Raw genomic sequence first — 13,379 nt, 5'->3', positions numbered from 1 at the left:
TAGCATTTAGCCACCCAGCAGTTGTTCCATGCTAGGCCTTTAAGAGTTTTGCCCTTTACACACGCAGCCAGGGATCCAAAGGCAATACCTCTTTGAGTTTTATCTTTGAATTATGTTGCGACTGACTGGCTCTTTCTCTCTAGCACCTTGCCCCCCCAGACCCTACCTCACCAGCCCCAAACTCTGATCTCTTTTTCCTCTGCCCAGAGAGACTAGTGCTTTTTACTTGAATTCTACTTCCTTTCACTGTGTTTTGGAAAGTGTCCCAGGGAAAAGCCAGGGTGAGTGCAAGGATCACCTGTGCTTGCTTTTGCTCAAGTATCTTAGCTGTGAGCTCTTTTTCTTATCCATTGCCTGAGAACTGTTGTCTTACTTATTTTGTCCAGTTCTGTTTTTGTTTATGGGGGGAGAATAATTTTGATATCGGCTACTTTACTGTGACTGAAACTGAAAGTCTCTTGGATTTATTTTTTTTTAATTTGCCAAATATTTAGAAAATTAGCAATAAAACTGCAGGATTTGAAAAATTGTTATATAGAGGGACGCCTGGGTGACACAGTCAGTTAAGCGTCCGATTCTTGGTTTTAGCTCAGGTCGTGATCTCAGGGTCGTGAGATTGAGCCCTACTTCGGGCTCCACACTCAGCGTGGAATCTGCTTAAGACTCTCCCTCTGCCCCACACTCTGGGCATGCACTCACATGCGCTCTCTCTCTCAAATAAATAAAATAAATCTTTAAAAAAATAAGAAACTACAAAAATTGTTATATAGAATACCTGAATTATAAGTTTGCTTTAAAAATGTTTGACTTTTTTTCCTAGACATCGCTTAGTGCTCTTGCCCAATTGATGAAAAAGATGCCTCATTTCCGTAAACAGATTACTAAGGTAAGCAGTATTGTATATGAGATACTTTATCGTTTTTAGTTTATTAGTCCTTCCAGTTCTATAGTCAGTTTTAGTAGTAGGTGTCATGGAATACTTGGTGTTAGTTATCCTCTAAAATTTTACTCTAGGTCTGAGAAATATTCCAAAAATCTAAGCTTCTCAATAGTGTTCTCTGTATGTAATCCAGATTCATCCAAATCCAGCGTTAGCTTTTTATATCTTTGTCTTCAATAGCCAGAGAATTTTGTATTTATCAACTTAATAAGAAAATTCAACATTATATTAACCAGCAGTTGTTATTCTACTTGGTTCTTTAATAGTTATATCTTAGTAGTTAAGAGCAGTTAAGCGTGTTGGCAGGTAGACTGTTCTTTTTGCTGTATCAGTCTTTCCTATGAGTCATTATCTAAATAGCCTTAACTCATTTTTTATCGTACAGCACCCTAATCAAGAACCAATAATAGGGGCGCCTGGGTGGCTCAGTCGTTAAGCGTCTGCCTTCAGCTCAGGTCATGATCCCGGGGTCCTGGGATCGAGCCCCACATCAGGCTCCCTGCTCCGCAGGAAGCCTGCTTCTCCCTCCCCCACTCCCCCTGCTTGTGTTCCCTCCCTCGCTGTGTCTCTCTGTCAAATATAAATAAAATCTTTAAAAAAAAAAAAAAAAGAACCAATAATATAAATCCAAAAACTTTTTTCTGCTGGACTTTCAGGACTTAGCTTTTTATTTTTCTAACCTTCTTTTTCAGTACTCTTAAACATATATTCAGCCCTTCTGTTTTTTGCTGTCTGTTGATTATTCCCTGTGGACCATGTTAATTCTCACTTTTTCCTTTTTCTTGAGCTACTTTCCTTGCTTTACATGGTACCTCCTTTCCACCTCAGCTCATAATTTCCTTCAGGCCTGTCTCACAAGTTTAATACTATCAGTTGCACAAAAAGAAATTAAAATGATTTAAGCGATTGATTTCTTTTGTTTTTCAGCAAGTTGTCCATCTTAACTTAGCAGAAGATTGCATGAGTAAATTCAAGCCTAATATAGAAAAGCTCTGCAAAAGTGAACAGGTATGTGCAGAGTAAGAAGTACTATATCATCATAAATTTTCGGATTGAACTTTGTAAGGTGCACTAAATCGCAGAATCTCTCTTAGAAGGGGGCTCAACTAGGCAGTATTTAAATATATAACTCCCAGAGCACCTGGGTGGCTCAGTCAGTTAAGCATCCGACTTTTGATCTCAGCTCAGGTCTTGATCTCTGCAGGGTCGAGTTCAAGCCCCATGTTGGGCTCCACACTGAGCATGGAGCTTACTTAAGAAATAAAAATAAATACATCACTTCCCACCAACATTATCAGGTAGCTATAAGTATCATAGTAAGCCATCCCTCCTAATCTGTGACTGTACATATTTGGTTAAATGTGATAATTTTTGTGTTCGGAACATTATTTCAGAGTAGCTCTATCGTCAGGCCTTTCTGAGTAGGTGCAACATTTAATGCAGCATCCTGCAGCATACTGCATTGGCACATTTAACTTGTTTTAGAGCCCCCCCCCCCCCCCGTAATGTCATAAATGTTTAGACCAGTGCTAAGAGAAACAGAATGCAAGCCCTATGTAGTTTTATTTATTGATTTATTTTGAGACAGAGAGCAAGAGAGTTTGAGCAGGGGAAGGGCAGAGGGAGAGGGAGAGAGAATCTTAAGCTATAGGGTCTCAATCCCATGACCTTGAGACCATGACCTGAGCCAAAATCAAGAGTCTGAAGCTTAACCAACTGAGCCACCTAGGCACTCCAAGCCATATGTAATTTTAAATATTACAGTATAGCTGACTCTTGAACGAGGATCTGGGGTACTGACCCCCCACAGTAAAATATCCATGTCTAACTTCTGACTCCCCCAAAACTTGACTCCCCCACACTAATGACCTTCTGTTGACCAGAAGCCTTACTGATAACATAAACAGTTGATTAACACACATTTTGTATGTAATATGTATTATACTATATTCTTATAGTAATGTAAGCTAGAGAAAATGAAATGTTTCTAAAAAGAATCATAAGGAAGAGAAAATACATTTAAAGTACTGTGCTGTATTTATTGAAAAAAATCCATGTATAAGTGGATCCACACACTTCAAACCTGTGCTACTCAAGGGTCAATTGTAGTCACATAAAAAGGTAAAAAGAAACAGAGGTGGTTAATTTTAATAATACATTTGACTTAACCTAATGCTTTCGAAACCTTAGCATTTCAACATGTAATCAATATAAAAATTGTTAGTGAAATAATTTACATTCCTTTTTTTTTTTTTTTTAAAGATTTTATTTATTTATTTGACAGAGAGAGAGATAGCGAGAGCAGGAACACAAGCAGGGGGAGTGGGAGAGGGAGAAGCAGGTTTCCTGCCGAGCAGGGAGCCCGATGCGGGCCTCGATCCCAGGACCCTGGGATCATGACCTGAGCTGAAGGCAGACGCTTAACGACTGAGCCACCCAGGCGCCCTAATTTACGTTCCTTTTTACACACCAAGTCTTCAAGAAATCTGGTGTTTTCACTTATAAGCACATCTTAATTCAGGCTAGCCACATTTCAAGTGCTCATTAGCCACATGTAGCTCAGGGCTACCATATTAGCATAGGTTTAGATTAATGATTTTCTCTCTGAATTATTTTTTGACTTTTTATATTTTGTACAATCAGTAGTTTACAAGTGATGCCTACATTTGAAGTATCATCAGTGTTACATTAAAATTTGGCAAGATTTAAGGTATTTTTTTAAAGATTTTATTTTTAAGTAATCTCTACACCCAACGTGGGGCTTGAACTTATGACCCTGAGATCAAGAGTCACATGCTGTACTGACTGAGCCAGCCAGACGCCCCTGGATTTAAGATACTTTTAACTGAAAAGTGAATTTGGATTATAGGCCACTGACTATATTTAATTGTCATTAAGGACCTGGCACTTGGAACTGATGCAGAAGGACAGAAGGTGAAAGATTCTATGCGAGTACTTCTTCCAGTTCTACTCAACAAAAATCATGATAATTATGATAAAATAAGAGCGATTCTACTTTACATCTTCAGTATTAATGGTAATAGAGACTTTATTTTCATCAATATATTAAAATACTCAGCTCTAAAATCACTTTATAATAAGTAATTTACTATTGATCATAAGAGAGTCTTAGAAAATTCAAAGGTAGTAGCTGACATTGGGTAAGAATGTAAGGAATGTGAGGAAAAACAGGACATTGGGAGAAGACCCGAAGGGTATATAATTAAACATTTGCTTTTTCTTTAATAAGCTTTACTCATGGGTACAACCTGAAACCTAGACATGATTGTGGTAGCAATTGTGTGACTGTGCACCCGTATTTTTATCTAAGGAACTACAGAAGAAAATTTGGACAGGTTGATCCAGAATGTAAAGATAGAAAATGAGAGCGACATGATCCGTAACTGGAGTTACCTTGGTGTTCCCATTGTCCCCCCAGTAAGAAATCTTACATTCAGTATATATTCGTATCTGTACGTATGTGGTTGTTTGCATTAAATATGTTTTCTTATATGGGAATCCACATAGTCTTCTTAATTTCACTGTATAGATTTGGTAAGTAAAAAATTTTTAATTCTGTTTTCTTTTCCATAAATGAGTAATTTGGACAAATACATTTTTCTAGTGAATTTATATCTTACGTCTTCTGTTGTAATTTGCTCTTTATGCTTTTCTCTATGATTCCCTTTATAGCAAATTTTGAAAGAACTCTGTTTAGAATCTCTCTCTTTCCCATCAAGTTTTATAGCACTTTTGAGTAAATATATTTTCTAATAAATATATTTTCTAATACTGTTATACATTTTATCATTCGAGCACAAAATATGGTGAATTTATGTGACACCATCTATTCAGATTTTTTGAATAAGCATTTCCACTCTTAGTTTTTTGTTTTTTGGTTTTTTTTTTTTAAGATTTTATTTATTTATTTGAGATAGAGAGGAAGCATGAGTGAGGGGACAGGGGAAGAGGGAGAAGCAGACTCCCCACTGAGCAGGGAGCCCAACATGGGGCTTGATCCTAGGACCCTGAGATCATGACCTGAGCCGAAAGTAGACACTTAACTGACTGAGCCACCCAGGTGCCCCCTCCACTCTTAGTTTTAAGTCAAATACAACATAGTATTTGCTGTAATTTAAATATTTTTCAAAGAAAATGTAATAAGAGAATATTACTAAATAAAATTACAGGTTTTAAATTTTTTTCCTCTATTTGTATTAGTCTCAACAAAGCAAACCATTAAGAAAGGATAGGTCTACAGAAGAAACTTTTCAACTCTCTCGATGGACACCTTTTGTCAAAGATATTTTGGAGGTAAAGTTCATTAAATTTTACTTAAACCCTAAGTGCCTTTCGGTAGAGTATTCTTTACTTTCTGTATGTTTATCTGTCAGTCTGAGCATATCTATTGGTCAGGAATGTATGCAGTACTGGGAGGGTTCACAAAAGAAGGCTGTATCCGGGGTCAAGGGCGGAAAGGAAATTTGAAGATTCTTTCCGTGTAGATCTCAAATAAACTTACACACTGACTGCCTCAAAATAAATAAAAGTAAGCATACATAACTGCCTTATGGGAAAAAAAAACTTGTTTTAAATAACTATATGTAGCAGAAGTATAATTTATTTGAATGAAAGTTCAACAAAATAACATTTGCATATGACCACTGTTAGAAAGTGTTAGACTCCAGTATTCTTGGAAAAGTATTTGTGTTATTAAATTGTAAATTGTAAACTATAGTTTGCTATTCTGTCCAATAGATGGTTTATGCCTTTAGTACTGTTTGCTTTTAGAAATTAATATTCAATTATGGGAAATTAGAAAATGAACTAGTAAAAATTGTATTATGAGCAATAAAATCATGACATTGGTTTTTCAATTATAATAATATAGTTTCATTTATTCCAGTTTTCCTTTGACTTAAACCCGTTTCTGCTTTGCTTTGGGAGCTAAATGTGTGCAATTTATGACTATGATTTTCCTGTTTTGCTTGGCTAATTTTATGTCATTCACACATTCTTAATCATAGATGAAAAGTTTAAAGAATCTAGACTTTGTTTTCTATAACATAAGATTTTTTTCCCTACCCATAACAAGGATGTAGCTAAGTAGTCTTTCTTGGATAGTACTTTTAAAATAAGAATTGACTTCCTGAACCCTGTAACAAGGATTTGCATATTAATTTTAAAAAAAGAAAATCCAGTTTTGGCCCAGTGGCATTCCACGGCCTTCAGGATTTCTCCTGAAACTTGATTTCTTTGCTTCTTACAGTTTTAATGAAATATTCTTGGACTACTACTACTAAGTACCTTGTGCTCATTCCTTATGCCCACTTATTAATAATACCTTTTATACTGCTGTGCTGTAAAGCAGTGGTCTCCAAACTGTTTTAATCATGCATACTTAACCATAAAAATTGTGAACGTGAGCTTGTAGTATATGATTATTTACAAACTGTGTATTACTGTACTGGTGAAGCATAATCTTTATATATAGCACATCCTATACACATAAGTATATCATAAAATGTAACCCTAAAATAGAAAATTTTTTTAAACAAAAAGGAAAACTTCTCTCATCCCATTGGATTGTTTTGATTACCCCTAGGTCAGGGATGCACATCCTATTTTAGAGCCACTGCAGTGAAGGGCAAGGTGAACTCTCCAGTAGCCTAAGAGGTATGTCAGGACTAGGATGGGTATTTAGAAACCCCGAGCACTCTAGAGATTAAGGTCTCTGCAATCCTTAAACCAATATGGAGACCCTGCAAATGAAGAAATGTAGACATTCAGTAAATATTGGTTTAATAAGAAAGTAAAGGATTGCATTAATTTTTGAAGCAAGTGGGCTAACCTTATTTTATTAAATATTTACATATCTTAGGCTCCTTAATTGTAAACACAAGTTTTGAGTCTTATGCAAAATATACAAATTTAAAAAATCCTAGAATGTACATTTTTTTAATGGTGTTAATTCTTTTCTTCCCTAGGATGCCATTGATAATAGATTAGATTCAAAAGAATGGCCATATTGTTCCCAGTGTCCAGCAGTATGGAATGGCTCAGGAGCTGTAAGGTAAAACCTATCAATTGAAATTGTCAGTATGATATTGCAGACTAATAATTGAAATGGTACAGAAGGAACTCATACTGGCAACTCTCCTGGAGGCATAGTCACTTAAAAGGCAGTGTTTCTTTAACTGCAACCTATTTTAAATGAGTCCAAGTAAGCAGTATGAAAATGTACTTTATCATAAAAAAATGAGTGCCCTATCTTATGCAGGGGTGTCAACTCCCAGTCCCTCCCTACTTTGCACAATACCAAGGCTTCATTAAACGGGTAAACACCCAAGTCTTGTTTGCTAAGATTAGACTAACTCTCCACAAGGCAGACCAAGCCTCAACTCAGTTTACCACTCTAGTTTTTAGCTTCCTCTTTATTGCTAGCCTTTGGAGATTTCTCTTATTTGTTTACTTTCACTGTGCTTTTAAAAAGAAGTTCACTCTTAAAAATGAAACAAGATGAAACCAGAGAGGGAGACAAACCATAAGAGACTCTTAAGCATAGGAAACAAACGGAGGGTTGCTGGAGGGGACAGGGGTGGAAGGTTGGGGTAACTGGATGATGGACATTGGGGAGGGTATGTGTTGTAATGAGCACTGGGTATTATGTAAGACTGATGAATCACAGACCTATACAAATAATACATTATATGTTAATTAATTGAATTTAAATTTAAAAAATTTTTTAAATAAATAAAGAGTGAAAAAAAGTTCACTCTTATTTTAACCAAAGCTTCTAGGTGCTTTCTAGAGTGAGATTTTCAGAATCTAGGGCTTTAATTATTATTTTTATATCTAGCAGAATGTAAAACACTAGCACAACATCTTATACATGTATGTGAAACAAATTAAATATAATCCCATTGTCCTAAAATTGCTATTCAGAAATTTAAAAATTGTTAGTCACATAATTGTTTAAGCAGTATTTATCTCCTTTTTGTTGTTGTTCTTACTCTATTTCTCTTTTATTTTTCTTTTGAAAAAAAATTTTTTTTTAAGATTTATTTATTTTAGAGAAAGAGTGTGTGCGTGTGCAAGAGTGGGGATAGGGGCAGAGGGAAAGAATCTCAAGCAGACTCCCCACTGAGCACAGAGCTGACACAGGGCTTGATCTCATAACCCTGAGATCATGGCCTGAGCCGAAATTGAGTTGGATACTCAACCAACTGGGCCACCTAGGTGCCCCCTTGAAATAGTTTTTAAACCAAAATTGCACTTTTAGTATCTCCTTGATTTGTTTTATATGGGAATCGTGAGTGTATCTTATTCCTGTTTCATCTTTCAAAACCAGTTACTGATTCTCTTTACTTTCTTCCTATTGTTTACTCCCTCATCATTTCTTAAGATGGCAGATGGAAATTATCTAGACAAGAACATTATTAAAAGTTTACCATGGGATCCTACATTTCAGGGTCTTAGAGGTCCTCTAGAAAGAACATGGTTTCCAAAATGGGTAACAAGATGATTTGGGGGGGATATTTATTTTTACCTGAAAAAGGGAGAAATTAAACTTTATTAATAGACACCAGTATACATATCTAATTTATAAACTAATATATATTTTTAATAGAAGTACATAAATTTTTATTTTGAAATATTTACTTTTCACATAAAAGCTCAAAATTTTTTACCAGTGGAGTGTGAGATCAAAAAAAGTGATTCCTATGATCTTGAGCAGTGCTACCCCATAGAACTTTCTTTCAGTAATGGAAATGTCATGTATCTGCCCTCACCAATATGAGTCAGTAGCCACGTGGAGCTGTTGAGCACTTGATATGTGGCTAGTATGACTGCGTTTTTAATTTTAATTAATTTAAATTTAAATAGCCTCATGTAGCTAATGGCTGCTGTATTAGACAATGCTGATCTAGAGCATCTGGGGGAGGAAATGATAGAAACATTAGCTATTATTTATTGAGTGCTTCCTTGGTACCAGATTCCATGCTTCGTGTATCCTCTGCATTATTTCATTTAATCCTGAAAACAACCCTTGACTATTAGAGAGAGGTTCAGTAACTTGCCGAAAGTCTTACTGAATTAGAAAGAAGCAGAATCAGAGTTGTAACCAGGTCTTTTTTTTAACAGCTTTATTGAGGTGTAATTGACTTAATAGCACTGTATATGTTTAAGATCTACAACTTGGTGTTTTGATACATGTACATTGTAAAATGATCACCACAAGCTAATTAATATATCCATCACCTCCACAAACTTACCATTTTCTTTCTTTTGTGTGTGTGTGTGTGTGGTGAGAAGGCTTAATTTAATAATTTAAGATCTACTCTTTTAGCAGATTTCAAGCATACAGTATAATTTTTGGTAACTGTAGTCACCATGCAGTACATTAGATCTCCAGAATTAATTCATCTTGTATAACTGAAACTTTGTGTCGTTTGACCAACACTACCTCATTTCCCCTCCCCCCCCCAGCCCCTGGCAACCAACATTCTATCCTCTGCCTTATGAATTTGACTGTCTCAGATGCCACATAGAAGTAAGATCATGCAGTGTTTGTCTTTCTGAGTCCAATGTAATTTCACTTAGCATAATGTCCTTCAGGTTCATCCATGTTGTTGCAGTTAGCAGAATTTCCTTCTTTTTTAAATTTTTATTTAATTTTTATTTTTTTAAAAGATTTTATTTATTTATTTGAGAGAGCGTGCAAGCACAGGTGAGGGGGAGGGGTAGAGGGAGAGGGGAAAGCAGATTCCCCACTGAGCAGGGAGCCCACCTCAGGGCTCAATTCCAGGGCCCTGAGATCATGACCTGAGCCGTAAGCAGACGCTAAACTGACTGAGCCACCCAGGCACCCCTTTCCTTCTTTTTTTTTAAAGGCTGAATAATATTCCACTGCATATATACACTACGTTTTCTTTATCCATCTCTCCACCAATGGACATTTAAGTGTTGTCCGTGTTTCGGCTATTGTGAATAATGCTGCAGTGAACACAGGAATGCACATACGTCTTCAATACCTCCTACCGTCCTACCTCAGTGAGTTTCAGCATGGGATGTCCTGGTACCACATCAGCTCCAAATCCGGTGCTTCCCTCCCTGTACCTATAAAATAGAGCTGACACTCTTTTATTTCATATGAAGAAATAACATACTTGAGAAGTCTATGACTTTCTGAAGTTAAAAAAATGGGAGTGACACTGAAACAAGAGGGTTTTAAAGACTTCAGAAAGTCATAGACTTTTGGGGCACCTGGGTGCCTCCGTTAAGCGTCTGACTCTTGGTTTTGGCTCAGGTCATGATCTCAGGGTCCTGGGATCAAGCCCCATGTCGGGCTCTGTGCTCAGCATGGAGTCTGCTTGAGTTTCTTTCTCCCCCTCCCTCTACTCCTCCCCCATACACACTCTCTCTCTCTCTCTAAAATAAATAAATCTTTAAAAAAATGGTAAGTCATAGACTTTTCAGGTATATAGAGTAAAAGTGCTGAATTAGGTTATGAGTGATTTGTCCAAACTCTCTATTAGATCAAAATTAAAGTTGAAGTGGGGCTGGCCTACCTAACCTGTCTTGGTTCTCCAGTCATACCATAGTTAAGTCCTTTCCATAAAATCAGGGTAATTGGTGCCAGATTTGAGTTTGCTTAAGTTAGGCTTTTTAAAAACTCTACAAGCACTATGGCTTTGGAAAAGTTTTTAACATGTTTGTGTATGTTTATTTTTTAGTGCTCGCCAGAAACCCAGAACTAATTACTTAGAGGACCGAAAAAATGGGTCAAAGCTGATTGTTTTTGTAATCGGAGGAATTACATACTCTGAAATGCGTTGTGCTTATGAAGTTTCTCAGGCACATAAATCCTGTGAAGTTATTATTGGTAAGACATGTTTTCCTCTTTTCAATTTTTTTTAAGCAAACTAAATGCAAAACTTTATGTTGAAAGTTACATGTAGGTCTAAATTGTTGAGTGCAAAAAAACTTATTAATCATAATGTGTTTTATCTGATGTACTAGAGTTTTTTCCTGGTTGACTTTTTTGATAATTTGATTTTTAAAGATTCTGATTTTGAGGGAATAAGCTTCAAAATATTTTATTATTTAGATATTATTAAAAATGTCCTTTAAAGTATTATATTCCAGACTTGCCCTTATTATTAAATAATTTTTGAGACATAAATACATTTCTACTACAGAAGTACTTTGAATGTTTTTGTGGATGTGAACCTGACATTGGCAAGTCCTATATGGAATTTAGTTTTAAGAACTTCAGTCAAAGCCACTGATACGGAAACTCTCCTCCTCTGTGGAGTGCAGCATTTGTATACCCGCTATAAATCTGCACAACAGCTTAATGACCTGTGATTGAGCAGTGATTCTTCTGTTCTGCCACAGGGATAGTAACGTCCAGTTCTGATCGTCAGCGTATCAGTGTATTGCACAAAGTAGACAGAGTACTAGCAGTGGTTTACTGAGCGTGCTGTGCAATGAAGAGGAGGGACTGAAATACTGTGGTATAGGCAGATGCCAGGAATGTGTCCTATAGAAATTTTGTTAAATTGCCCCAAGCTATGGCACTTTGCAAATTTGAGGGACAGAGCAATATAATTAGCCAATTAAGTTCTGGCCTCTGAAATTTTATCTTTTCTCCTACCAGGTTCTACGCATATTTTAACACCCAGAAAGCTTTTGGATGATATAAAGATGCTAAATAAACCCAAGGATAAAGTCTCCTTTATTAAGGATGAATAATGATTTTTTTTTTTTTTTGGAGATTCTTATTAACATGTTCAACTAAAATAAATCAAGACAAAGTTGCTATCATGTAATTTAAACAATGTAAATATTTTATGGAATAATGATTTTTCAAATCTATTTCTTAAGGGACTTTATGGTTACATATCATTGGGTTTGCCATTTTTAATAATTTAAATGGTGTTGCTGCTTTGTAGATGATGAGAAGAAATGTTCAAATGCTTTCTAAAAGGAAATTTTTCACCTTTGGAACTGAATATATTAGAATTGTGGGTAATTCTTCACAACTACCTATGTACATACTAATTACTTATCAGATACTTACCTGTCTTATGCTCAAGTATAGTTTTTTGGGAAAGAACTGATTTTAAATGAAAAGGCTGTAAAAGTAAAAACTGTGTGTATGTCATGATTTTCTCTAAGTGGAGTTTTTCAATTGAAATTCATAATTTCTTTTATGTGTAAAATAATTGTCATTAATAGAAATAGAATAATTTCACAGGGTATACTGTCTTCCTAGATACTTCTAAAGAACAGTTTTATATAATTTCAAAATCATGTATGTTTAAAGTAGAAAACCAAAAATAAGTGTGAATATTCTAAGAGAAAATAAATGTATAGTTACAAAAGTTATCTTTTTGGGGGCAGGGGAGGAAGGGGAAGTTGGGAAGTTTAAAAGTTCTAAATCAGAGAGTTACAAAAAAGAAAAAGAATGCACCATAATCTTCCCACCAAGATAGCCCCTGTTGACTTTTTATAAAAACAATGTAATATTTGTATAAGGTTGGATAATAAAAGGATATGTCTGCACATGCGTTACACAAAGGGAATGTGTTCATTTCAAATCTCTCCTTTTACCTGGCCTCATAGTGGCCTCATAATTTTATATATTACTCATCTTCAGAGTTTTGCTCTTATATATAATGCTGCATTGTTTGGGAACATACCTTTGCAAACACACACAAATACTTCTATAATATCTTCTAGCAATGGCATAGCTGGTCAAAGTATTTGTGCATTTAAATATAGTTGACTTTTGAACAACATGGGTTTAGCTGACCCCAGCCCCCCAGCCCCAACCATGCAGTTGAAAATCTGTTGAAAAACTGTTTACTCCTCAAAAACTTTACTAATAGCATACTGTTGACCAGAAGCCTTACTGAAAACATAAAGTCGATTAACACAAATTTTGTGTTGTATGTATTATTTATTATATTCTTACAATAAAGTGGAAGAAAAAAATGTTAAGAAAATACATTTACAGTATTGTACTATATTTGTCCAAAAAATCTGTGTAAGTGGACCTGTGCAGTTCAAACCCGTGTTGTCCAAGAGTCAACATGTTGATAGATACCACCATTTTACATTTTTATGTAGATAAACCCATCACTTTTCCTTTTTGGTTTCTGAATTATATGTTGTACTTAGAAATAACCTTTTACAACCAAAATGATAAATTCATTGTTTCTTCTAGAACATTTCAATAGGTTCATTTTATTTTTACAGGTAATTCATCCATCTGGAATTGACTTTAGTGTGACAATGTATGCCAGGTATTGTCTCTTAGCACTCGGCATTATGTCCCATGCCTCCCCATCTCATACCACAGGGGATGAAAGGCTACAAATGAAGTTTTACAGACTCAAAGATAAGCAGGGTTCAGAACTGGTTAGGTTCT

General features: G+C 35.6%; 1 protein-coding gene across 2 annotated transcripts in view; it reads left to right on the top strand.

Annotated features, from left to right (window-relative positions):
• The window catches only part of STXBP3 (syntaxin binding protein 3), a 52,622-nt gene extending 40,111 nt beyond the window's left edge, over positions 1-12,511 (top strand). For both annotated transcript variants that reach the window (XM_036109919.2, XM_078072654.1), the window contains 8 exons: positions 821-886; positions 1,868-1,948; positions 3,839-3,977; positions 4,272-4,378; positions 5,162-5,254; positions 6,928-7,013; positions 10,678-10,826; positions 11,604-12,511. In XM_036109919.2, the coding sequence (XP_035965812.2) occupies positions 821-886; positions 1,868-1,948; positions 3,839-3,977; positions 4,272-4,378; positions 5,162-5,254; positions 6,928-7,013; positions 10,678-10,826; positions 11,604-11,698 (816 nt within the window). In that variant the 3' untranslated portion in view covers positions 11,699-12,511. The remainder of the gene's footprint in view (positions 1-820; positions 887-1,867; positions 1,949-3,838; positions 3,978-4,271; positions 4,379-5,161; positions 5,255-6,927; positions 7,014-10,677; positions 10,827-11,603) is intronic.
• The last annotated feature ends 868 nt before the right edge of the window (positions 12,512-13,379 follow it).

Source organism: Halichoerus grypus, chromosome 5, assembly GCF_964656455.1.
Source record: "Halichoerus grypus chromosome 5, mHalGry1.hap1.1, whole genome shotgun sequence".
NCBI lineage: Eukaryota > Metazoa > Chordata > Mammalia > Carnivora > Phocidae > Halichoerus > Halichoerus grypus.
Note: the sequence above shows the minus strand (reverse complement) of the source record. Positions and strands in the feature narration are given on the sequence as shown.